The sequence below is a fragment of the Myotis yumanensis genome, unplaced genomic scaffold, assembly GCF_028538775.1.
Source record: "Myotis yumanensis isolate MYYU_CA2020_CCGP unplaced genomic scaffold, mMyoYum1.0.hap1 SCAF_18, whole genome shotgun sequence".
Lineage (NCBI taxonomy): Eukaryota > Metazoa > Chordata > Mammalia > Chiroptera > Vespertilionidae > Myotis > Myotis yumanensis.
In genome coordinates this window covers 8,737,693-8,762,966 of record NW_027223769.1, presented here as the reverse complement: position 1 = coordinate 8,762,966, position 25,274 = coordinate 8,737,693, and the positions used below count along the sequence as shown (strand labels likewise).

The 25,274-nt window shown below is 54.5% G+C and overlaps 3 protein-coding genes across 8 annotated transcripts; 2 read left to right on the top strand and 1 right to left on the bottom strand.

Moving 5' to 3' along the window:
- Window positions 1–754: 754 nt before the first annotated feature.
- LGI4 (leucine rich repeat LGI family member 4) lies at window positions 755–9,325 on the bottom strand. The gene is made up of 9 exons (XM_070398850.1): window positions 8,530–9,325; window positions 8,051–8,122; window positions 7,699–7,770; window positions 6,250–6,321; window positions 6,048–6,119; window positions 5,657–5,826; window positions 2,858–3,022; window positions 2,251–2,756; window positions 755–1,368 (listed from the first exon to the last, which is right to left on the bottom strand). Exons 1-9 carry the CDS (start codon window positions 8,706–8,708, stop codon window positions 1,054–1,056), a joined length of 1,623 nt encoding a protein of 540 aa, XP_070254951.1. The 5' UTR covers window positions 8,709–9,325; the 3' UTR covers window positions 755–1,053.
- A 4,029-nt stretch (window positions 9,326–13,354) lies between these two features.
- Window positions 13,355–17,324, top strand: FXYD1 (FXYD domain containing ion transport regulator 1). 5 transcript variants are annotated; one of them, XM_070398855.1, is made up of 8 exons: window positions 13,355–13,461; window positions 14,563–14,627; window positions 15,087–15,119; window positions 15,607–15,681; window positions 15,956–15,992; window positions 16,805–16,854; window positions 17,042–17,093; window positions 17,192–17,324. In XM_070398855.1, exons 2-7 carry the CDS (start codon window positions 14,567–14,569, stop codon window positions 17,062–17,064), a joined length of 279 nt encoding a protein of 92 aa, XP_070254956.1. In that variant the 5' UTR covers window positions 13,355–13,461; window positions 14,563–14,566; the 3' UTR covers window positions 17,065–17,093; window positions 17,192–17,324. The 5 variants fall into 5 exon arrangements, with proteins under 5 accessions (XP_070254956.1, XP_070254954.1, XP_070254953.1 ...); XM_070398853.1 differs by lacking the exon at window positions 13,355–13,461 and adding an exon at window positions 13,560–13,581; XM_070398852.1 differs by lacking the exon at window positions 13,355–13,461 and adding an exon at window positions 13,890–13,951.
- A 168-nt stretch (window positions 17,325–17,492) lies between these two features.
- FXYD7 (FXYD domain containing ion transport regulator 7) lies at window positions 17,493–25,218 on the top strand. 2 transcript variants are annotated; one of them, XM_070398859.1, is made up of 6 exons: window positions 17,493–17,645; window positions 21,129–21,158; window positions 22,761–22,835; window positions 22,985–23,018; window positions 23,220–23,260; window positions 24,812–25,218. In XM_070398859.1, the coding sequence occupies exons 1-6, from the start codon at window positions 17,615–17,617 to the stop codon at window positions 24,832–24,834; spliced, it is 234 nt and encodes a 77-aa protein (XP_070254960.1). In that variant the 5' UTR covers window positions 17,493–17,614; the 3' UTR covers window positions 24,835–25,218. The 2 variants fall into 2 exon arrangements, with proteins under 2 accessions (XP_070254960.1, XP_070254959.1); XM_070398858.1 differs by having other exon boundaries at window positions 17,494–17,645; window positions 22,985–23,027.
- The last annotated feature ends 56 nt before the right edge of the window (window positions 25,219–25,274 follow it).

Genomic DNA, 25,274 nt, shown 5'->3' with positions numbered 1-25,274 from the left:
ATGCCTCCGTGAGGCTTTTACGTAATTGCCCATGATAACCCTAATAATATATGATGGCCACCTGGTGTGAGAGCCTCCAATGAGCCTCAAAATCCCTTGAGACTCCCCAAAACCCAATAAGACCTCAAAATGTCCTCAAGAGACACCCCTAAGATGCCTAAAACCCTTCAAAACATCCAAAAAGAGACCCCCCCCCAGGAAGAGACCCACAAGAAACCTGTGTCCTGTCCCTAATAAAGCCCTTATATCCCTCAAACATCCCCCACAATCATGAACCCACACTCCTTAGACAACTCCTAAAGCTTACCAGAGTATGCCAACATGCTCCCCTGGGACCTCCCCCTCTAAAACACTGCTCCTGGGACACTGTCCCCCTCAACCCCCCTTTTCACTCAGGGGACACCCTCTCCCACTGATCCCACAACAACAGCTGGGGCGGGCTCACAGCACATTTATTGAGCTCACACACCTTCGCCTTCACCTCGGTCACTCACTGGAAAGGAGTACCCTGGGCTCCCCGCAAAAACTCCCGCTCTCCCTCCCATTTCCCTCGCATAGCAAGGACGTGCTGGGCTTCCGCCTTGGCAGCAGGCATGCGCACAAGCAACAGAGGAAGTTAGCAAGCCTGGCAGGAAAACCTGCCCAGCAACTGGTAACGTCATAGAGGCGTGCACTAAAAGCGATTGGCCAGATTGAGTTTAGTGGGGAGAGGAAAGCCGTCTCCTCCTGGGTACTTGCACAGGGAGCTGGAGTAGGAGGGGTGGGTTGAGGGGAGGGGGGTGCTTCCAGGCCTCATGGAGCTCTGCACATTACTCCACCATGACTTCTGGATTCCAGTTCCGAGCCCCAGTCTGAGTGCCCAGCATTTGCCCCCAGCCAAGATGTTGCTTAAGATTGGAGGGCAGTTCTTGCCTTGACTTGGCCTGTGGCCAGTATCTCACAGGACCAGCCATAACCCAAATGGGGCCAAGAGGTCAGTCAAGGAGGTGTCCAGAGGCCTAAAACTCCCCATGCCAGCCCCCTCACCAGCCATGTCCAGGATCCCATCCAGTGTCAGGCACTGAGGTCTAACTCGTGAAGCTGGTAGATCTGTGTGGGGCCCTTGAAGCAAGCAGCAAAGAGGAAGTGTCTGCCAGCCATGGCGATGTGGGCAAAGGCCCGGGGGGCCACCAAGGCTGGGGGCCCCAGCTCCTGCAATGGTTCCAGGAGCCCCTTGTCAGGCTCAAGGCGGAAGACCTGGCTGAAGGCGAAGTCACTGCCCAGGATAGCCAGCTGGTCCCTGGCTATGAGCAGTGGCTGGAAGACGTGGGCACCACGTGAAGGAAGTTGCTGCAGCAGGCGGAACATGGAGCCATCCCAGCGCATGACCTGTGAAGTGTGGCGGCTGGTTAGGACTGGGATCCAAGAGGGCCAGGCCTGTTGATAGTCCTCTAGGCTTCAGAGGACTTGGAACAGCTTGTAAATTGAGGCCTGCAGGTCCTTAAACTCCTGTAGCTTTCTTTATAAATGTCATCACCCAGCTGCTCAGGCCACATTCTTGGCCCTTCTCCCCGCCCCCACCCCCCGCCCCCCAACACACACACACACCAACATAGAACTCATCAGTAATGGAATCTGTCAGTTTTACCTACTACGCTATATATTGCTCCAATCTCCTCTGGCCACACTCCAAACCAGCTATAGTCGCCTTTTCCCTGGTCACCTACTCCTGTCCTTGTGCCCACAGTTTGCTCCCCACAGAGACACTCTGTGAACTGAATCAGAGCAGTGACTTCTAGGCTCAGACTCTCTTCCTGGGTACACCTTTCTCTAAAAAGAGTGCTGGAGGGTGTGGGCACCAGCCTGGGGGACTCAGAGTGTGATGCTGTGGTTAAATGTCAGTCCTGGAGTGAGTCAGAGTTACAGAGCCAGAGTTTAGGGTTAGAATCAGAATCTTGGGGCCAGTGTCTATGTTGGGGAATGGGAGTAGTTTAGGGTTAGCAATGCCTTGAGGGGTCACAGTCTTGAAGTCAGTGTCGGGTTGGGGTCAGAATTCAAGGATCAACACATTAGATGGGGTTGGAGTTTGAAGATCAGCCGGTGAGCTTGAGGCAGAGCTGAGGGCAGCGTGCAAAGTGGGGTCAATGCTGAAAGACCAGCCCAGATTGGGTGGTCCCCATTGAAAAGACATTCCTGAGTAGGAGTCAACTGCAGGTCAGAGGTGGCTTGTGGCCTCTGCTCCCACCTCTACCTGGTTGGACCCAGGCTTACCAGGGAGTCCCCGATGTAGCGTGTCAGGCACAGGAACACATCCCCACTGGCCTGGAAGTGGCGTGTGGCGTAGACGTCCTCAGCCTCGGGGATGTCCGTGCGCCTCTCGAAGCGGCCCCCAAACCAGTGGAAGAGCACGGGCCGCTGTGAGGCTGAGGCCAACAGCAGATGAGGCCGGCCGTCCAGCTCAAAGGCCTCAGCATCCGTGTCCCGGTGCCAGGCGTGGAGGCTCTGGCGTGGGTAAAAGCCAGGCCCGTCGCGGCACAGCAGGGTGGTGCTGCCTGCCTTGGAGGCATCGGCCACCACGAAGCAGGGCTGTCCATCCAGCCACAGGAGCTCAGCGTCATTGGGCCTCAGCAGACGCTTTGGGGCCAGGGCCTGAGTCAGGGCCAGGCGCAGGCCGGGACCGGGCCGAGCCCACAGCTGCGAGCCTCCCCACAGGCGGGCAGCCAGCACGAAGAGGCGCAGGCCCAGCACCAGGGGCTTGCAGGACACCACCGAGGGAGCTGTGGGGGAGTCAGGGAGCAAGAGGTAGATCAGGCCAGCTGGGCAGGGCAGCCCCCAGCCCCCGCCCCCCACAGGCAGGAAGATGAGGGGGGGAGCTCACCAGACAGCTCTTCCTCAAGCCGGAAGCGCTGCAGGCCATAGTCCCAGGAAAGAATCAGGCAGCGGCCAGCAAAGGGCTGGGCCAGGACCATGTGGGGCTCCCCCTGGTAGGAGAAAGGTTCCACGCCCAGCGCCGACTCCCCGACCGTCTGGAACCGGGACAGCTCTGGGGATGGCAAGAGAAAGTCAGGCAGGCCCGGGAGACCCCAAAGGTCTTCATCGCTGAGCCTCTGTTTGCACATCTCTGAAATGAGGACCGTCATGGTGTTCATCTCATAGGTACATAGAGTGAAATCTTTTTAATCTATAGCTGTATTAATTCAAAACAACATGATAATACTTTATTTCCTAAGCCTGGTGGCATCATCAAATAACTGCTTAGAAACAGCATGTTGCTGAAACCGGTTTGGCTCAGTGGATAGAGCGTCGGCCTGCGGACTGAAGGTTCCCAGGTTCGATTCCGGTCAAGGGCATGTACCTGGGTTGCAGGCACATCCCCAGTAGGAGATGTGCAGGAGGCAGCTGATCGATGTTTCTCTCTCATCGATGTTTCTAACTCTCTATCTCTCTCCCTTCCTCTCTGTAAAAAATCAATAAAATATATTTAAAAAAAAAAAGAAACAGCATGTTTAATTCATTTAACTTCACAAAATCCCAAGGAGGTACATTCCACTGTTATATCCACTTTACGGATGAGGAAACTAAGGTTAAGAGACACAGGCAGCCAGTTGTCCAGCAAAACCCATCCTTCCCATTTTCCATGAAATAGGACTGGAGGTGGGCACAACCTGCCCAGCTAGAGGCCACATCACCCAGCACCCCCTCAGGACCCCCTCCTGAAGTTAGGTGTGGCCATGTCCAAACCAAGTTTCCAGTGGAACAAGAGCAGAGTGGTGGCTGCAATGCTTGCCTCAAGCGTATGAAGGTGGCTCACCCTGGACTTGGTCTCCTCCCCCTTACTCCCAAGACCTGGCCGATGGACGTGCTACAAGTCAGTGCCAACCATGAAAACCAGGACAACACCCAGATGTGTTGGGAGTGCACATCGCAGGCCCTCTGTCTTCTTTCACTCAGGGTATTTTGAATCTCTTTGCTACAACTTAGCTTTTATGGTAACAGTGCACCCAGGTTGCCCAGCAGAGTGGTGGTGGAACTGAGCAGTTGACTCCGGGTCATACTACTTCACTCGATAGGCCAGGCCTGTTTCTAAGTGCCAGGATTGCAGCAATGACCCAAACTAACCAGGATGCCCACCCCACAGGGCGATCTTTTAAAATGTCCATCAAATGATCACTCCCTGCTCAAGACCCACCATGGCTTCCCACAGCCTCGGTGAAATCCACTCTCCTCTCCGTTGCTCTCAGTGTCCTGTACAGTGAGACTCCTGCACCTTTGACCTCATGTGTCCTTGCTTTCAGTCACTCTCCCAAACCAAACCTGCCTTCCCTTGATCCCCAAGCAGGACAGGCTCTGTGCTGCCTCAGGGCCATTGCACATGCACCCCCCTCTCTGCAATGTCCTTCCCTCTAACCTCAGGTAGCTACATCCAGATCTAATGCCATCTCTTTAGAAACTCTTATCAGATGCCCATGTAAGGTAGGACCCCCCCTTAATTTTCCTCATCACTCCCTGTGTTTATCACAACATGTAACATACATCTATTTGTGCAATGTTTTATTTAATGTTTGTCTCTCCCTTCCTCCCCACAGAACTGCGAGGCCAGGGTCCAGAGTTATCTTGGTCACCACAGTGTGCCCATTGCCTTTCATAGGGCCAGGCACAGAGTGGGCCTTGGTGAATATTTGTTAAATAACTTAATAAAAAATGACCCTTGCCCTAGCCTGTTTGGCTCAGTGGATAGAGTGTTGGCCTGTGGACTAAAGGGTCCCAGGTTTGATTCCCGTCAAGGGCACGTGCCCAGGTTGCGGGCTTAATCCCCATTAGGGGGTGTGCAGGAGGCAGCCGATCAATGATTCTCTCTCATCATTGATATTTCTATCGCTCCCTCTCCCTTCCTCTCTTAAATCAATAAAGAAATATATTTAATATATATATGTGTGTATATATATATATATATATTAAATGACCCTTAAGTTAAATTCTCTTCTTCTATGAGTCCGACAAACCTAAAACATGTCACATTTAGATATGATGATGATGATAATAGTTATTATTATATTAATAGCCTTCAGATTTGAACCCAAATGCCCATTCCTTCAGGAGTATCTGACTCTTGCTCTGGCTCTGGGCTCCCATAGCCCCGGGGGCTCCTCACCTCCCAGCCCTGACCTCTCTGTGCTGCCCCCACCCTGGCCCTGATCATTCCAGGCTCTGCTGTCCTCTGGACTGTGGGCTCTACGAGGACAAGACCCAGGACCATTTCATCACTGCTGTGCTTTCTGCATTGCCCAGTACCCATAACGGCACCAACATATGTTTATGGAAGAGCAAAATGGTCATAGGAAGCATTTTAGAAATGGCCATTTTTATATTAATAAGAGTAACAAGAATGAACATTTATAAGGGCCTCCCATTCCAGGCTCTGTGCCAAATGTTATACAGGCGTGGATACATCACTGAATTCTCACAGCAACCCTGTCACTATTTATTACCTCCATTTTACAGATGAGGAAACTGAGGGTCAGGGAGGTGATGCTGCTTGCTCAGAGTCTCACAGCCAGGAAATGGCAGGAAGCAGGAAGTGAGGTGAACCCCTCAGCCCGGGCCTCTGTCCCCCTGATCTCCCTCCTTCTTCTGGGAACCCCTGCTGTCCCTCCCACTCCACAGGGAAAGCCCCCACCTATGGTTCTGCACTTGAACGTCTTGGGGTTGAGAAGGCGGAGCTGCATGTGGGCCAGGGCGGTGGGGCCGGCGCAGGCCCCGGTCCCCACGCTGGCGTTCACGCTGGGGATCCACTGCAGCAGCCAGAGGACACGGCAGTCACACTGGAACGGGTTCCCACGGAGGTCCCTGGGGCAAGAGGCCGGGGAGGGGCTGCGACCCGGCTTCCACCATCTGGAGGCCACACTCCCCACCCCTCCCCAGGTAAGAGTTCAGGATGGAGCCCCACAGGTGGTGTGAGGAATATGCATCATTGCAGCCGTCCACATTGTGCCTACCAAGAGTGGGCACAGATATCCCCTCCCTCCTCAAACATTCCCACCTCCCCACGCAGCCCCCTTGAGCCTCACACATGAGTCAGGGTCTCCAGGCCTCGGAACAGGAATCTGGGGAGGGCCTCCAGATGGTTATTGGCCAGGCTCCTGGTGGAAGGAGAGAAAGAGGAGGAACCATCAGCAGCTACAAGGACAGCCTATGCTCTGGATGATGGGGTGTGGGGTGCCTGCCAGGTGGGCTGGGGCAGTGGAGGGGTGAGGCCTTGGAGGCACATACAGATGTGTGAGTGAGCGAAGTCCTCTGAGAGCATTCTTAGAGATGGAGCCAATTTCATTGTCCTCGATGAAGCTGTGGAGGGAAAGGGCAGTAAGGGGGAGACCCTCATTTTTTGCTGTGGCCCCACAGTTTTTAGGGAAACTCACCCCATGGAAGCCATACACCACTGGAATGTGCTGAGTTCTCCCCAACACTTGGCGTAATCCCAGGGGAAGCCTCCTCAGAAGCCTCTTCTCACCGAGCTGCCAGCCTACAATCCTGGGGGCCAAGAACCTGACCCTGTGGTCATTACCAGCCTCACAGTGAACACTGCCACCACCGCCCCCTCCTCCCTCCCCCCCCTACTGCCACTGTGATCACCAATACCAGCACCTGTATCACTACCAATACCTCCACGATTATCCATTGTGACCAATACCCATGCCTCTACCATTGTCATCAACCCCAGTATGAATAACTGTATTTATCACTAACACCATACTGTGCCACCACTGTCACTGATACTGCCACCCTCATCACCAACACCAACATCACCACCTACTTCCACAACACCATCATTACCAACTCTGACACCGGCCACACTAATAAGCATCACCAACAATACAGCCGTCATGATCAACACCAAATGACTGCCACCATCATCACCAGCACTGCCACCATTATGACAAGCATTAGCGCTAGCACCAGCATAGCCAACATCACCATTATCCCCCACACTCACCCGTAGCACCACTACTGCAACACTCCACCATCACCACCAAACCAGTACCAACAACATTTTCATTACATCAACACCGACACCAACATCCTACCCACAGCCATCACCCACACCAACACCAACACCAACACTAATACTGGAATTACCGGAGTCCTCTGCACTGATAATGATCCTACCACCAACCCCTCAAACTTCATCATCAGTATCACCATTGGGTCCACCGTTTTTATCAGCGTCACCCCCACTCCATCATCCTCAATAATGCCACTGCTTCCTTGTGAGCAGCAGCAGCAGGATCACCACCAACTCCAGCATCACCAATACCAGCTTTGACATACTGTCGTCACCACCATCACCATCACCACAACCGCTACCATCACTACCAGCTCAGAGTTGTTTCCTATTAATTTGAAACATTTCCTGCCTCCGGCCTCTGTGCACCCTCCCTGGGTGTCCATAAGGCAGGTAGGGCCAGAATAGTCTCAGGTTTCCAGGCTTTGTGTGGATCTTCACACAGTGAAGTGAGGTGTGTAGGCTGAGATGCCACAGCTAAGCAGGAATCCTGACCCCACTCAAGAGGCCAGGCCCTTTGCCCCCCAAGGAGGGATCCTTGTCCAGATATTTCCTCCCCAGGGCAACCAGCCCCTCCCTCCCCCTACTCTGGGAGCACCGAGGGGCCCCTCCTTCCTTCCCCAGGTCCCCATTCTGGCCCAACCACTGGCCACACTCACAGATATTGCAGGTGGGACAGGCCTGCAAATGCATCATCCTCAATCACGGAGAAGGAGTTGAATGTGAAGAGGCTGGCAAGGGAGCAAGAAAGAAAATTTTCCAGAATTGCTGCCCCCTATCTGACATTTTAACCTTGACCCCCACCTTCAGCCCACATGGGCATGGTTTCATACACACACACACACACACACACACACACATATACATATATGTGATTTAAGTATGTGTGTGGCTACAGATGCTTTCACACACACACACACACACATAACACATATGCACATAGTCCCACACGCATGTGCATGAACACCCACTCCCTTGAGCTGGTTGTCAGCTCTGCTGGGCCCCACTCACAGCAGGTGCAGGGATGGCACCCTCCGGAAGCTGCCGGCCTTCAGCTGGGAAACTCCAATCCTGACGAGTGAGCTGGGGACATGGCGATTGTGGGTGAGGAGAAACCCACTGCAGTGCTCCATTCCCATCCCAGTCATCTCCTGCCTGGGACCTGGCATGCCACCATGGCCCAGGTGTCTCTCCCCCACGTCTTCGCAGGGAGACAGGCATTTGCTCGCCTCACTTGGCAAGGATCCCGGTGGCTCTCAGCCCACCCCCTGGCTATCCCTCCTCCCAGGCCCCTGGTGCTGATGCTGCCCTTTGGCATTTCCCTTCGACTCCCCTTCAAATCCAGCAGCCCCCTTTTAGGCATCCCAACATCCTTTGCTGCCCATCTTCCAAGATCCTGACACCCTGTTTCCTTGGCACCCTACCCCCGACCTCTGGGGTACCAGGACTCCCATCCCCACCCTCAGGCCCCCAAAGGGCCTGACACTCACAGTGACAGCAGGGTCGGGGAGAAGCTCTCGGGCAGGTCCGGGGAGCCTTCACACAGAGCACTGTCTTTGGAGCAGGAGCAGCTCAGAGGACATTTTCCCTTTGGGGGTCTCCAGGCTGCCCCGGCCCCCACCTCAGCCAGCAGCAGCAGCAGCAGCAGCAAAATGCCTGCCCCTCCCATGCCCCCTCACCCCTGCGGAGGCACCAGCTCCCCTCTGCCCACCCAGCTCTGCCCAGGCTTCGGCCACTACATCTCCCATGCCAGGCAACCCTCCATTCCGCCAGCTGGCACACTCTGCCCTGGCTTCTCTCTCTTCTTTCTGTTCTCTCTTTCAGTCTGTCTTTCTCCCTGTATCTCTTTGGAGCCCAATTTTCTGTTTATTTCTATTTCCCTGTCTTCTTCCTGTCTCTCTCTCTCTTTCTGTTCTTCTGACTCAGTGAGTTAGCCTATTTCTCTGCTCTGACTCTATTTCTGTCTTTTTCTTTTTTCTCTCTCTGTGTCTGTCTCTCAGTCTATTGGCCTTTCTCTCTGTGTGGTGTGGTGGTGATGGTGGTGGTGATGTGTGTGTGTGTGTGTGTGTGTGTGTGTGTGTGTGTTTTCCTCTGTCTGTCTTTATTTCTTGTCTCTCAACCCCCCTTTCCAGCTCTCTGTGTGTTTCTTCCCTCCTCCCTCACTCCTTCTCCCTGGGGGTTTGGGAAAGGGACACAATGGGCACCGGGTGTGCCCAAAAAGCAGGGTAAGAATGAGGAGGGGGATCAGAGGCCATAGGAAGAGCAGCTCTGGGGAAGGGACTGGATAGCCCCCATGGGAGGGGAGGGGCCACCAAGGGCTGGAGCCTCCCTGGCCACTCCCAGGCAGCCCCCCTCTCCCGCCCCGCCCAGATTTTCCACTCAGGGAATGTGAGGAGGATGCCACCAGGGTGGGGACCAGATGGCTCTGCAGGTAAGAAGGTGAGGAGAGACCACTGAGGGCTGGAGTCACCCTAGTCATTCCCAGAGGGCCCCCTCCCCAGGCTTCAGGAGGGTGCAGTGGACTCTGTTGACAAGCTTGGAGGGGCCAGTTCAGGTCCAGCTGCTCCCTCTGGTGGCCATACTTGGCAGGGCACTGCTCAGCTCAAAATTAACCCCTTGAGTGTTCACCTCCTACTGGGGGTAGGGAGTTAACCCAGGAAAAAATGATGATGATGCCACCCCCTTCTTCAGCGTTGGCTCTGCACCAGGCCCTGTCCTGAAGGCTGATCTATTAGCTCCTCCGACCTCTTCACAACCTTCTGAGGCTGATACTATTGCAGGGCTATCTTACAGAGGGACATGCTGAGGAGAGAAGTCCGGTAATTGGAGGTCTGGATTACCCGGAGAGGGCAGAGGCAGGACTGAGCCCAGGCGCCAGCTCCAGAGCCTCTCCACATGCTCTTGCGTTCTTTCTTTGGAGATCAGAACTCATGGATAGTGGTTATTTTTATTTGGACTAAGCTTTTAGCAATTTGGATAGATTCTGTCCATTAAATAGGAAAAATAAATAAATGGCATTTGTTACCAAATCCCAAATAATAGTAATAATACTTACTGAGCACTTACTGTGTGCCTGTCTCTACATAAAATCACTCAGTCCTCACAACCCTGTGAGGTGTGTAATATTACTAGTTGCAGCTTTACAGACAGGGAAACTGAGGCAGGAGGAGTTTAAATGATTTGTTTCATGGCACTGGATAGATCTGAACCTAACCACTCCCCCTGCCACTGAGTAAACACACAACCTCTCTCCTCCTGCTGCACACATCCAGAAAACTTGGGGAACAAAGGGCTAAACGCTCAGGCAGGATCACATATATCTGGATTCCAGGCTCAGTTCTGTGTGGATTTAGGCAATTAAATCATTCAGTCTCCCTGATCCTCAGTTTTCCCACCTCTCAAATGGGACAATCATGCACCTACTTCCCAGGTGTATAGAACATTGAGTGAGACAATAGAGGCAATGCCACTTGCAGGGTGGGCATTGCCCAGTGGTTGGTGGGCTTGGGGTGGGCCCTGGACCTAAGTGCATACCTGCACCCAAACAGCTGTGTGATTTGAGCAAGGCCCTTCGGTCTTGGTTACCTCAGCTATAAAGGAGGGATATTAAAATTCCTTACAGGGCCTTTAAAAAGATAAAGGACTTAGTGCCAGGGTACAGAGGGGGCACTCATAGCATGTCCAGCCCAGCAAGGACGATGCTGATGGTCACTTATTGTGTGCCAGGCTTTGTTCTAAATGTTTTACATGGATCATTTCTTCCTTTTTTCCCCTCAAATTTATTTTATTGATTTTTTACAGAGAGGAAGGGAAGAGGGAGAGGTTTAGAGAGTTAGAAACATTGATGAGAGAGAAATATCTATCAGCTGCCTCCTGCACACCTCCTACTGGGGTTGTGCCCACAACCAAGGTACATGCCCTTGACCGGAATCAAACCTGGGACCCTTCAGTCCACAGGCTGACACTCTGTACACTGAGCCAAACCGGTTAGGGCTACACGGATCATTTCCGATAATCATTCCAACCTCCCTGTAAGGTGAATACTATTATTATCTCCATTTTACAGAAGAAGAAACTGAGCCACAGAGAGGTTAAGTCATGTGCCCAGCATCACACAGCTAGAAAGTGGCTGAGCCACTCTAATCTGGAGCAGTTGGCCCTAAGAGGGGAGGAAGCTAAGGATTGGCTAGAGCTGGCCAGGTGCCCCCCTCCAGGCTCACCCTCTTGCTCCCTGTCACCCCTCCCCAGTGCCGCATAAACATCAGGGTTATCATTAACCAGGAACTGCTGGTGACCCTGGGGTGCAGGCCCAGGGTGAGCAGAGGCTAAAGGCTCAGAAAGATGGGGATGAGGGAGCCTTTCGAAGCTCTGCAGGTCCTCTGAGGCTGTGTGCACACATGTATGTGTGTGCCAGGCCTATGTCGGTGCCGAGTGTGCGTATGCACAGTTCCCCTGACTCTGTGTCCTGCAGAGCCTGAGGTCTGGGCCTGCTTCTGACCTTTGACTGAAAGGGGAGCAGTTCCTGCCCTTAACCACCAGGGGGACCCCCGGAGAACTACTAGTAGCTCCACTTTGCTCAGCCTAGGTTTGCTCATCTCTAAAATGGGGTTAATAATAAGACAATGTCTGGCCAGAGACTTCTGAGCTTGGCCCGAGGTTACAGTCTGACCTCAGTTATTTCTCCATTTTATAGGATGGGAAGCTGAGGAACAGAGCGGTCAGATGGTCTGCTCAAGTTCACACAACCAGGAATGGCAGAGTCTAGACCTGAGCCCAGATTTCTCTGTCACCAGTGCCTTCTGAATTTGGCCTGCCTATGGGGATGCCAGCTGTGGTGTCTTCCAGGAGATCCTAGAGGCCACATGAGCTCAGGGAAGGGGAAGTTCAGGGTTAAATACGTCAACTCATGCTTGATGGTGTCAATGTGTGAACAAAAGCATGTAGGCCTATTATGTCTGTGACAGTGTGGCCAGCTGTGTGCTTGTTTGCTGGTGCATGAGGTTGTGCTCACAGGTGGTGTGTGTCTGTCTCTGTGGTTATGTGTAAGAGTGGCTGCTTTTCTGGCTGTGTCCTTGACAGTGTTTCTGCTTCTCTGTGTGCCAATGTAAATGTGTGTGTGTCTGTGGGCATGTGTACACAACTTTGTGGACTTCACATCTCTGAGAGCGTACAGGCATGCTGGCTGTGTGCCTATGTCTTTGAGTGTATTTCTGTGTGGCACGTGTGCATTGGTGTGTCAGGATGTCTTCATAAGAGTGTGTATCTTGCCCTGACCGGTTTGGCTCAGTGGATAGAGCGGCAGCCTGCGGACTGAAGGGTCCCAGGTTCGATTTTGGTCAAGGGCATGTACCTTGGTTGTGGGCATATCCCCAGTGGTGGGTGTGCAGGAGGCAGCTGATTGATGTTTCTCTCTCATCGATGTTTCTAACTCTCTATTCCACTCCCTTCCTCTCTGTAAAAAATCAATAAAGTATATTTAAAAAAAAAGAAAGAAATAATCCTTTGCCTAGTTTAAAAAAAAAAAGAGTGTGTATCTTTGTGACCGTGACCGTTTGTAAGCGGGGCTAGGGTGAGCTGTGTCTCTGATTGTGCCTATGTACAGGTATACATCTGAATGAACATGGGTGAGCAAATGTGTTTGTCTTGGTGTTTTGTGACTGGTGTAAGAGGTGCTGGTTGTGTGTGCGTCTTTGGGTTTCTCTATGAGTGTGTTATTCTGTGTGTGTCTGCCTGTTTGTATGTACATACGTACATGTGTTTGTGTGCTTTTTTGCCTGTTTATCTGGGTCTGTGGGTTTCTCTGTGTGTGCGCACAGGCACATTCCTGAGGGACTAAACAGTCAGCAGTGAACAACACCTACACACATTGAAATGTCCCCCAAACAGTCCTGTGCTGCTTGCTGACCGGGGCTCCGAAGAACACTGGAGTCTGGGTCAGTGGGCTCCTCAACACTCAGGCTAGGTGGCCTTCGGCTCCATCTAAGCCCAATTCCCAGGGAACAGCACAGAAAATTATTGACACCCCTCAGTCCAGCTCAGAAGCTGTCTGAGACAGGCCTGAGGCATGTGCGTGCGTGTGCGTGTGCGTGTGCGTGTGCGTGTGCGTGTCTGCAATCCAGTCCTCTCTGCCAGGACCTCCTTTCTCCAGCTTTCCGAAACGTGGCTGTCTACTGTTCCTCTATCTGAGCGGAGAGAGTTAACTTAGCGGGCCAGGGCGGACTGGGCTGGGGGCCGCCCCCTGGCCCCCCTCCAGCACCAGCTCCAGTTACAGCTGCTGGTTGGGGAGGGCATAACTGGGGTGGGGCTGGGAGGGGAGATCGCTGGGGGCGGTGCATCCAGCTCTGGGCCAGGGGGTCCAAAGTGCTTGCCCGGTCACAGCCAGACTTGGGGGCCTGCTTCCAGCAGGGGACAGCCTGATTGGGGTGAGCGTCCCCTACCCCTCCCCTCCCGGCCTCACCCCTCGCCTAGCTGGGCAGCCTATTTTGGGAGCAGGAGTGGCCAGTCCCTGGCTTCCCAGGCAGGCCAAACCTAAGAGAAATGCAGTATGTTTGGGACACTGGCTTGTCCCGGGGGTGGGACTATGGGTGCGCCACTTCTCCCTTCCTTGCTGTTGCCCCCTGGCTGGTGTGGGTTATGGACATTTATGTGTGTACGTTGGGTTGCGTCACTGTTTGGGTGCACTGGAGGCCTAGATGAGGAGTAATATATTCCTGACTGTGTCTCCACCCCATATCCTTCTCCAACTGGAAGTGTAGGGGTACCGGACGGGTGCCGTATCCATTTCAGCCCCAGTGTGTGTGTGTGTGTGTGTGTGTGTGTGTGTGTGTATGCGAGCGCCCCTGCCCTGGCATCTGTCTTTGCCCTGATGTCACTTGCCTGGTGTTGTCCGATTGTGGAAGATGTCCCCCAGAGGTGGGTGGAGGGGATATTTTTCCCTTTTCTCATTGTTCCCAGAAGAGGAGAAGGGGTGGCCTTTTCCCCAGCAGGATTGTGCCTGACCCCAAGGAGGGGAAGGAAGGCTGTTGCCATGGTGGCCTGTACGAGGCAAATTCCTCCAGAGTGAAGTGGGAGATATTTATACCCAGGGTCAGGCAGAGAGCGGCTGTCAGGGCCAGGGCAGCAGAGCTGGGATATTTCGGACACAGCACGGCCGTGGTGGGCAGATGGGCCCTTGGGCATGTTCGTCCCTTGCAGTGTCTATGTCTGTCCATCTGGGTGGAGGGAGGCCTCTCGCTCTCCACTGGAGTGGGTGGGGGAATCTGCGGCCTGCTGTGGGGAGGCCCAGCCTGCAGGAGATCCCCGTGGGCAGTGTGTGTTTCACCCCCGTCCTTGTGGCCATGTGACCCCATTTTGTGGGTTGATTTGGTGACACTGTGTCCTGTGAAGCAGGGGGTGCCCCTGTTACTCAAGGTGCATGCCAAATGCTTTGGAAATTAAGTCCCTCTCCGACTTAACCCCTTGGGTGCAGGCCCCAGTGGTGGGGGAACAAGGGTGCACATTTCCTAACTCTTGGTGTCCCCCAGGACAATGGCATCTCTCGACCACATCTTGGTTCTCTGTGTGAGTCTCCTTGCCATGGCGAGAGCAGGTGAGTCTGGGGAGGCAGCCCACTACCCACCTCAGACCCAGGGTAGCAGGAGTTGGGGAAACCCTGCTAGAGAACCAATTTGGAGACTCCAACCTAAACTGAGTCAGTTGGGGCGCTGGGGAAGTGGGGGTCTCACATGGGGTCCAGTAACAGGCTAGTACGTGGGGGAGGAGGGAGGGTGCCCAGGTCAGGCAAAGGGTGGGATGGTGGCAGGATGATGGGATCAGAGACAACCTATAATGAGATGGGAGCGGGAACAGTTAGGTGCGCCCTACCCCACCCAGGGCAGTGCAGAGAAGGTAGCTAAGACCCAGAGAGGGCGGGTAGCTTGTTCAGGGTCCAACTGTTCCCCAACTCTCAGCCCAGGAAGGTAGAGCCCCCAAAAGGGTCTATTTATGCCCTTCCTTGTCCAAGGAGCCCAGGAAGCATCCAACCCCTGATTTCTTTTTCTCTTTCCAGAAGCTCCACAGGAACATGACCCATTCACCTACGGTGAGGGAGGGGAGCATCTGCCTTTGGGAATTGGGGTAGGGGGGCTGGGTTTGCCTGTCTTGTCCTCATTCTCTCTCTCTCTCTCTCTCTCTCTCTCTCTCTCTCTCTTTCTGTGTGCCTCTGTCTCCCTATTTGATCCCTCTCTGTTTCTCTGCTTCTCTTTCTCCTTTTACTTCTCAGTATCTTGCGGCCCATCCTCTGCTGCTTCCTGCCCTTTCTCCTCTCCCTGTCCCCCTCATCCTCCCCACCATCCCTCCGGCTCCCTTGTTTCCTACGTGCTCCCTGCACTGCCCACCTCCTTCCCTTCCTTCACTCTCCTCTTCCTGATCCATCGCCTCTGTCCTCCCATATCTGCTCCTTTCTGATTGATCTTCTTTCTCCTCTCCTCCTACCCATCCTTCCTCCTCGCTCCCTCCTCCCCATTTTGCCCTTCTCTTATCCTTCTTCCTCCCCTCCCTGCCCTCACCCTCCTCCCTGCTGCCCATAGACTATCAGTCCCTGAGGATCGGAGGCCTCATCATCGCCGGGGTCCTCTTCATTCTGGGAATTCTCATCGTCTTCAGTGAGTTCCCCGACTGCCTCCAGCCCGTCCCCGCCCCGCCCCACCCCGCCTTCAACCCCGCCCTGTCTCCACCTTCTGCCCGCCCTGTTCCTGCCCCGCCCAGGCACTGCCCCATTTTGCCCCACCCCCATCCCATCCTCGACCCCGCCCGCCTGACTCCCGCCCTCGGCCCCGCCCGGCTCCACCCTCGCTAGCACCCCTGGAGCCAGAGCGCCCCTCGGTGCCGCCTCGAGCGGACTCTCAGCCTTGTCTTCCCCCAACTCCCTCCCCACAGGCAGAAAGTGCCGGTGCAAATTCAACCAGCAGCAGAGGTAAGAGGCCCTCCCAGCGCTCAGTCACCTGCTCCCGCGCTACAGGGGCTCTGAGGGCGACGCGGAAGCCCACCCAACCCACAGCCAGAGACCCGTCAGCAAGCACCTACTAGGTGCCACGCCCCTACCCGGGTCCGGGGACCCGGCTGAGCTCCCAGCCCCGGGGGCGGCGGCTGGAGGTGCCAAGTGCTCCCCAAACACAAAGTCGGGAGCGCGGGGCGCGCTGCGAATGTGCCACGGAGGAGTGAGATCACCGCGTGGTGGCCCAGTTTAGCTCGGTCTTGTTGCTCGCTCTTTGATTCGTCGTTAAATAAGAATGCAAAGCCCAGACAATGCGTAAGAGCAAGTACCTTCTCCATGTTAAAACAGTTACAGATGTTATTATAAATAATAGCCAAGACTCACTGGGCGTGTCCCACGTGCCAGAGGCCGTGGCGTTGTATCTTATTCGCCCTCCGCGCCGCCCCTCCGAGTAGCTGCTGTGTTAACCTCGTTTTACAGAGAAAACCGAGGCACAGGAGGTAAAATCACTTGCCCGAGATCACCCAGCTGGAAGAGGCCATCCGAGGCAGTCTGCCCTCAATCCCTGGGTCGCCCGCCCCGCGCCCACTCCCAGTCCTTCCCCGGGAGGTACTCACCGGTGCCCGCAGGAACGCCTCCCGGGGCCCCTGAATTCGGTCGGAGCCCAGCCTGCTCCTTGCCCACCGCGGCCTCAGGGCACACGGGGCTGCGGAACGAGGGCTGCCTCAGAGGGACCTGGGAGTGGCCGCCCCCTCTTCCCATTCCCAGTTCCTCTGCTTCTCTGTTCCCAGGACTGGGGAACCTGACGAAGAGGAGGGAACTTTCCGCAGCTCCATCCGCCGTGAGTGTGGGGAGACTTCGGGTGTTTGGGGGTGCGGGTTGGTTCCAAGAACCGCATTCCTGGCCCTCCCCGGGCGTGTGGAGGATGGGATTGATCTCAAACTGGAGGGCGGGGAATTTCTCTGCTGCTCCCCACTCCACAGGAACCGGGGTACCCTCCTGACACCCGAACTCTGTGTTCCCCTCAGGTCTGTCCAGCCGCAGGCGGTAGAGACACCTGGCGCCATGGAACCCAGCCAGGTCCTGCAGCTCTAAGCTGGGCAGGGCGGGGAGGGGGGGGCGCGAAGGGCTGAGGCAGGGGTTGGGGGCTCTCCTGACTCACCTGTTTCACCCCACAGGATTCCCCTGGCGCCTGATGCCCCGCCCACCGCCCGCGCACCCGCTGCCACCTGGACTGCTCCACTTCCTAGCCCAGACCCCACCGACGCCTCTGCCGCCCCGACTTCCAATAAAACGTGTTTTCTCTCCTGACAGCATTTTGTGGATGTCAGTTCCTCTGTGCGGAAGCCTAGCCAGGCACCCCCTAGAACCCGGCAGGGGGCGCCCCCACCCTTGGGGAAGGGGCGGAGACCTCGGCAGTGGGCGGGGGCGGGGGTGGGGGTGGCCAGGACGGAGGCGGGCTCTCCGGGCCCCCATTGGCTACGGCCCCCCCCAACACCAGGGCTCCCCCATCTCCCCCAGACATCAGTCCATCGGTCTTCCAGCTGCCGCAGCCGTGCCTTCACCGCTTCGGCATCCAGCCTCCCCTGCTCCAGCCCGGCATGGCGACCCCAACCCAGGCCCCCACCAAGGGTGAGCGTCGCCTGGGGAAAGGGTGCAGGGGGGCTCCGGGGTCTTAGAGCTTCGGAGAGAGGATCTGAGGAGCTATCAGTACTGGAAAAGGAGGGGAGGGGGGAAGGGGATGTCCGTTCCTCCCATGGGCGGAGGCCCCTGCAGTGAACCCCTTGGCGCCCCTCTGGGCCTCTTGGGCACCCTCTCCTAGTGGTGTCGCTCCTGTGCGAGACCCGCGGTGGGAGAGCGGCAGTCGGGAGAGAAAGGATGCTCGGACCGGTAGCTATAGCAACGGGGTGGCTGATCCTGCACAGCACAGCATGGTAGTGGACGGCGAAGAGATGGGCTTTGAGGGTGGGAGCTGATGGGTCAGCAGCCACAGAGGTTCTCGCCCTTTTCAGGGTCCCTGAAATGGGTACTGGGGGGGGGGGGGGGTCATATCCCTCTTTTTCCAGCGCTAGCTTCTATGGTGGGAAAGCCCTGGCAGGCAGGTTCAGTGGGAGAGGAGAAAAAGGAATAGACAGGGAGATGGAGGAAGTGACAGATGGAGAGAGATGGAAACTGACTGAGCCTGAAAGAGATAGAAAGGGATCAAGGGAGACAGGAGACCCAGAGTCAGAGACCCAGAAAGACAGATATGAGACTCAGAGAGATTCCAGGAGAGTGAAGGGGAGAGGCAGAGAGAAACAGAGACATGCAGAGAAAGAGAGAAAATCAGAGACAGAGAGAGATAGAGGGAATGAGGCAACTGTGGAGAGGGACGCAGAGAGAAAGACACAGGAGGTGAGAGAGAGAGAGAGACCCAAATCGCCAGAGAGGAATGAAGAGAGGAGGAGGAGCAGCACAGGGTGGGGCCTGATCTACTGCAGCAGCCCCCCTGGGCAGGAATGGGTGACAGGTCCCTCCTTTCCAGCCCTCATTCAGGGGTCTTGTCTGGACTGGGGGGTGCACTTGGTGCACACGGATGCTCCTCCCCACCTCCATCCAACCACAGCGATGTGCATTTCACACCCATTAACCCAGTTATATGCACCGCTTAAACACTCTCTCTCCTAAGAGCCTCCTTTCCTTCCCCGGAGCCTGCCTCTTCAGAGGAGCAGGGGAAGACCGGTTTAACTGAGGGTTGGGGGCAGAGGAAGGGTTCCCAGCGCCCAGAGAGGGCCAGGGGATAAGGCTAGCGGTCCCGAGGAAACCCCACTCCACTCCAATCTTTCCTTCCCTGCCCCCTTTCCCGGCAGGCAGGGGCTGCTGCATGAGCCGTATCTGCAGAATTGGAAGCAGGGCGGGGGTGGGGGGGCCTGCAGAGGCTGGAAACCACCCTGGGGAGAGGGGGCTGGGCTGAGCCGGCAGGCCTGGCGGGAGCCCAGGGCTTCTTTTCATGGAGGTGGTTAGCAGGATCGATGACAGTAGACGGGCCAAGGTGGGAAGACACACGCCTCAGCCCCCGCCCCCCCCCCCCATCTTTTCCCCAGTCACATCATCAGAGGGGGCCACAGGTCTTGGGGAACCCCAGGAGGAAAAGTATGGTGTGTCTTGCAAACTGCTAAAGGAAACTAAATAATGGATTGTTGGGAGGGGAGGGGAGAGAAAGGTGAAGTCTCTCCCCAACCTGTCACAAAGCAGGAGGGAGAGTTGGGGACAAACAGGGAATGCAGGAGACCCACTGGGCCTGGGTCCCTTATTCCTGAGAAGGACCCTCAACTTGGCCAGAAGCCAGCCCTGGGGAGGGGCAACAAAGGGAGGTACAAAGGGAGCAGAGGGAGTCAAGATTGGCTCCAGAGTTAGAAACCCAACCCCTAAGCCTCCCACAGAACCCCACCCGCCTGAGATGCCTGAGCCCACCACCTCTCTTCACTTATCAAGATGCCCCAGTTACCATAGCAACCACCTCCTTCCTCTAGTCTCTGGCAACTGGCCAGGAGTGGTGCACATTCCTTTTCCTGCCTCCTGGCTCCACCCTTAGCTCAGCCTAGCCCTGAGGACCCAGATTGCTGGGGTAGCAGGAACCAGAAGAACTTCCGCATGGAGCACAGGGCAGCCAGGGAAGAACCAAAGAGGATTTTAGGACAGGCACTCACCCAGCGGGTTCCTGATGGTTTGGGTAGGGAGGGTATATGGAAACACAGGCAACAAAAAGCAGGATAATCCAATTGCTCTACCTAAGACTTCCTCTTTGAAGACTGAACAGAGAATGGAGAAGGGTGAACTTGCACATTGTGTGAATCAGTGCTCTTCAGGGTCTTCCCTAGGTGCCACCTGTATTAGTCAGTTTAGGCTAGAGCATTTAGGGCAACAAATAGTACCAAAAATCTCATGGCTTCTGACAACCAAGGTTTATTTCTCACTTATACTATTCATCAATCACAGGTCAGCTGGGGACCTCATTCACCAATGAACACCGGAGCGGTTACCATCCTGAACATTCTTGTCACCAGGTCAAAGTCAACAGGGAGCTCTTGTCTGGGCTCTTAAATGCTCCAGCCTGGAAGTGACGATGACATTTCCACTCACAGTTTATTGACCAGGATTAGCCACATGCCTCCTTCCCCCCACACCAAGGCAGCCATCTCTCCCTGAGCCTGGAAGGGGAAGAACACTAAGGACAACACCTGGCATTGCTGGCACCCCTCCCCTCGAGGTGCCCTAGAATTCTGCCCCAGACACGGCAGACTGTACTAAGAGCTGTCGGAGGGATTCAGGAGCCATTAGATGGGTTCTTGGATGGGAAAGATGTTCTGAGTTCTCCTGAAGGAGAATATAGTTTGGGACAAGGAGAAAAGAAAATCCACACACATACATATTTTATCCACACATTAACATTTATGAAATCAGGGTGAGTTTCCTAATAGATGGGTGTTTCATGTTGTAAAGTTACATACATATTCATGCATAACACATCCAATGGGGAAGCTATTACAAAATCAATTATGAATCTTAAAATCAATAATGCCTTAGAAATAAGTAATATAAACACATTATATATAGCAGAATATAGGGTATATTATAGGACTGCTCCCTGTGCTGGACTTGGTAGCAGAAGCAAGTGGATGAGAGCAGTAGCTGCAGTGGCTGCCTTTTGGAGCTCAGTGACTGAGAGATCTCAGGGAGTGTTCAGGGGAAGCTGACACACTCAGCAGCCCAGTGAGATTGGGGTCTCTTCACCTCCGGCACCATATGCACGTGGGATTATGTATGTGCTTTCAGGGAATGAATCCATCATTTGCAAAAGCCTCCACAAGAGCCTAGGACCAGGGCCTAGGACTGTACAAGGGAAGGTATCAGCCAATGGATTAAGTGGGAGCTGGAATCCATCCTGTGCTTCACTCTTCAAACCTTGTGTCCTTCCATGAAGCTCTATCACCCAGAGCAAGGGGTCTCTCTTTATCTGATTTCTACACAGAAACCATTAGTCCAGTGGCCCTATATGCATCCTCATATATGTTAAGAAACCCAGTGTTGAAATATTTTTTTTCCCTCTCTCTTTCTCTGCCTTCCTTCCTACAGTTCCTCAGGAACCTGACCCATTTCACTATGGTGAGTGGCAGATTCTGTGATAAGAGCACCTGGGGATGGATGATGGCGGCTGCTGATCCCCATGGGTCACTGCTGAAGTGACTTCAGTTGTGGCTGATATGTGCTAGGCTACTAGCCATGGGACCATGTGGGTACAGCTCACAACAGCTGGGCTCATGGAGGGCAGAATCAAACTGGGGTACCTTCTCTGGGCTCCTTCAGGCTTCACCAGGACTCAGGGCTGGTGCATTAGGGTCACCAGAGTAGCAAACAAGTCTGAGGCCAGGCTGCCTGGATTTGAATCCTGGTTTAGCCACTCACTAGCCGTGTTGCCTTGAGCAAGCAACTTTGCCTTTCTGAACCCTTCTGTAAATAAGGGAAAGTAATAGTTCCCACCTATAAGAATTGTGAGAAAGATTTACTTGGATGATGCCATTAAATCATTCCTTCCCACAACATGGAAGCTCAAAGAAGCTACCTCCAGGTCTAGCAGACCCGTTCCCTATTCCCTCTCCCAACAGCCCGCCTGCCCTCTGCCTTCGCTCACTCACACTGTTCCTCCCACAAGCCGAGTGCTTTCCCACCGCAGGATCTTTGCCCTGGCTCTTCCTCTGACAGAAACAGTCCTCCTCTAGCTCGTCACACCGCTGGCGAAGGCTCCTCTTCCTTCTTCAGGCCTCAGTCAATACTGACTGCTCTGCTAGAAGAGGCCCTCCCTAATCCCAAGCAAGAGGAGCCACACCTACACATGGTCACATGACTCAATTTTTGGGTTTGTTTTGCTTAGTGCTTTATCACAATAATAAAGTCAACTCCCTGAGGGCAGAGGCCTGGACCACTGCTGATATAGAGTGGGTGCCCTATAAATTAATATTTCAAAAAATATTTACTGCGGTATAATTAGACAAGAATAATTCTTATGTAGGAAAATAATGGAAAGAACTAGATTAAAGTGTTGCGAAGAGGATGGGAAATTCTAAATAGGACAGCCATAGAAGGTTTGACACTGGAATAAAGCCCAGAAGTTGGTATGGGGGGAGATTTGGGGGAAGATCTTTCAGGTAGAGGAACAGCAAGTGCATAGACCCTGAGGTAGGACCGTGCCTGATATGCTCCAGGAAGAGCAGGGAAACTAGTGTGCCCGGGGTTAGGGGGCTGAGAGGAAGTGGAGTGGGGTGAAGTCTGAGAAGGAACAGAGACCAGATCTTACAGGGCCCTGTGGACTGTGATGAGGACTGGCTTTTACTTGGAGTGCAATAAAAATGGGGAGGGGAAGGGGCAGTTTTGAGGGGAGGAGGACCCTGATCTGACTCAGGTGCTAACAGGATCCCTGTGGCTGGGGTAGGAGGCCACAGAGAAGGTGGCTTGCTGCAGTAGTCCAGAAGGGTGACAATGGTGGACAGGACCAGGGAGGAGGCAGTAGAAGGAGGTCCAGAGGAGGGGGTAAGGGAAGAGAAGACAAGGGGAGCTATGTCATCTTCACCCACTGGAGGAGCCTCCAGCACAGCCTGCAGCATCTCTGAATTTTGGGACCCTGGCTGGGCAATCTGAAGACAGGCTGGGGGCAGGGGGAGGGGTGCTGAGGTGCCACCTCACCTTGATGTCACCCGTTATCTTCCCCAGACTATGACACTGTGCAGACCGTGGGCATGACTCTGGCCACCATATTGTTCCTGCTGGGCATCCTCATCATCATCAGTAAGTGTGTCCCTCTCCTGGAATCTAAAACCCTCAAAGAGGGCCTGACGGCCACCTCCGGTCAGGCCCCAGGCGCAGAGCTCCCCTGCTGGCTCTCGACCAGACCCTTATGTCCTGTCTTCTTGTTCTGTCTATCTCTCTCCTAACAGGCAAGAAGGTGAAGTGCAGGAAGGCGGACTCCAGGTCTGAGAGGTCTGGCAGCAGTGGGGAGAGCGGGGAGAGGGGTGGGAACAGAAGGGCCCAGGGCTAGCCTGTATTCCACATAAACCTATGGCTATTGAGCCTCTTTTTTAAAAAATCAATTAAACATTACATAATTTACTAAGTGATCATCCCAATAAATCTCGAATCCTATGCTTTTCTTTCTCATCTTTGCTTCCACAGCCCAACATGCAAGTCCTGTAAGTCGGAGCTTCCCTCCTCAGGTGAGGGTGAGAAAGTGTGTGGTTCTGGGAGGAGGACAGGTGGGAGCAGGAAAGGGAGTCATTAAAAGGGGAGTTGCACTGTATGTCCCCAAGAATGGGGCCACCAACCCAATGGGTGGACATGAGAGATTCAGTAGGAGCTGAGATCCTGCAGCTCAAAATGTTAAACCGTGGCTCGTCAGTGGGGTGTCAAATGTCCTAGCGTCCACTAAGCCTCCAGACACAAGGACACAAGCTTATAGAAGCAAGGATGAGCTAATTCCCCCGAGTAGAAAGCCAGAAGCCTGGGAAGAGAGGGGGGCCCACATGGGAAAGAACTTCCGCAGTCAGAATAAGACAGAGTTGAGTCCTAGAGAAGCAGAAAGCAGATGTTTTCCAGACTTAATTGTTCAATTTGGAAGATCTAGAATGAAATGCAGGAGAGAAGAGAAGGAGCTGAGGGAGAAAGGGGTGAAGGAAGGAAGGGCTTTTGAATAATAGTATCAAAATAACAAAAGCAGAGAGGTATGGAATGCAGATTTTTAAAAACTAATGTAAGTAGCATGAAACAATGGAAAGGGATAAAGAGCAGAGGGAATTGAGGGTGTGGGGGGGTACAGGAGAGGGTGCGGATGAGGGGGATGGAGGTGGGGGAGGGTGGAATATAGGAGGGATGGGTGCAGAGGGGAGTAGGAAGAATGGGGGTGCTGCAGGGGGAGAGTGGGTGCAGGTGGATGGAAGGTGTAAAGGAAGATGGAGAGAGATGTAGGCCGTGGAGGGGGATAAGCATGTAGAGAAAGATTGTGACTCCTTGGGAGTGTTAATTTTAATTATGTAAAAATATCTTGACCTGTTTTTATTGGACCTGCGTCCTCTCCAGGGATATTTAGAAGAATCAGATGGGAATCTCTCTACCTCTTATAAAGTTCTTGTAACTAAAACGTGGGCTTTGGGGTACTCAACATTTGGGGGGATTTGGTGGCAGATTTCATGAGACTTTCTTTTAATTTCACTTAAAAGCATTAAGGGGACACTCTGTGGATGATTGGCCGGGAGGGGGTGTGGGGGGCGGGGGGAGGCCCTGATGCCTGGGGCCGTTCTAAGGGCATGTGCAGGATTCTGACCCACTCCAGTTGAGTGCCGGTCCCATGTGGGTGGGAGCAGGAGAGCTCCTGCTGTGGCCCCTGTCCGGAGGCCGGAGGCCGGGTGTGGGGAGGGGCAGGCTGGGAGGAGGCTGGGAGCACAGGTGGGAGGCGGAGACTCCCTTTGTGACAGGGGGAAGCCCCCCCCCCCCCCCCCCCCCAGAAGCCCAAGCTGGCCCAGGGAGTGTCCTCATAGGTGTGTTCCCGTCTATGACAGTGTCCTACAGGGCAGGGCAGAGACACACAGGCATCCCTGTATGGCCCACACCGCAGGGAGCGGGAGGCAAGACAACTCCCTGGTGTCTCAAGACTGTCTCAAGACTGTCAGTTCTTGGGGGTCTGGATTCCATGTGGGGGTGAGGGCTCACTGGCTCTGGGGAGGGGATGCTCTAGTCACTGACCTAAACTGTCTCTCTCCCTCTCTCTCCAGCCCCAGGAGGTGGCGGTGTGTAAAGCCAGCCTCGGCACCTCCACTGCTGTCCCTGCCTGAGTGTGGGAGCCCGAGGACCGGGTGGAGGTGGTGGGGACCCCAGCTTTTCGCTGCTGGGAGCGCTCCCCGGAATGAGCCGCCCCACCCACCCCGAGGCTGGAGCCGCTGCACCCTGCTGCCCCTCCCAAGGCCTTGGCTATGACGACCCCCCAAAGAGCCTATCTGCATCCCAGATACAGGGACTCGGGTCTCCAGCTCCTGGAGTCCGAGAGCCCACCCCCTGTCCCTCCGAGTTCCCGGGTACTGCCCCCCTGAACCTCCTCGTCTCCTCCCCAAAGATCCGTTCTCCTGCACCCTCGGTGTCTGTGTCTTGAGCTTAATAAATGTGCATTTGGTTTTTCCCCTGTTCTGTCTGTGTGCTCTCATCTGTGGGGACCAAATGGGGGAGGAGCAAAACTGAACC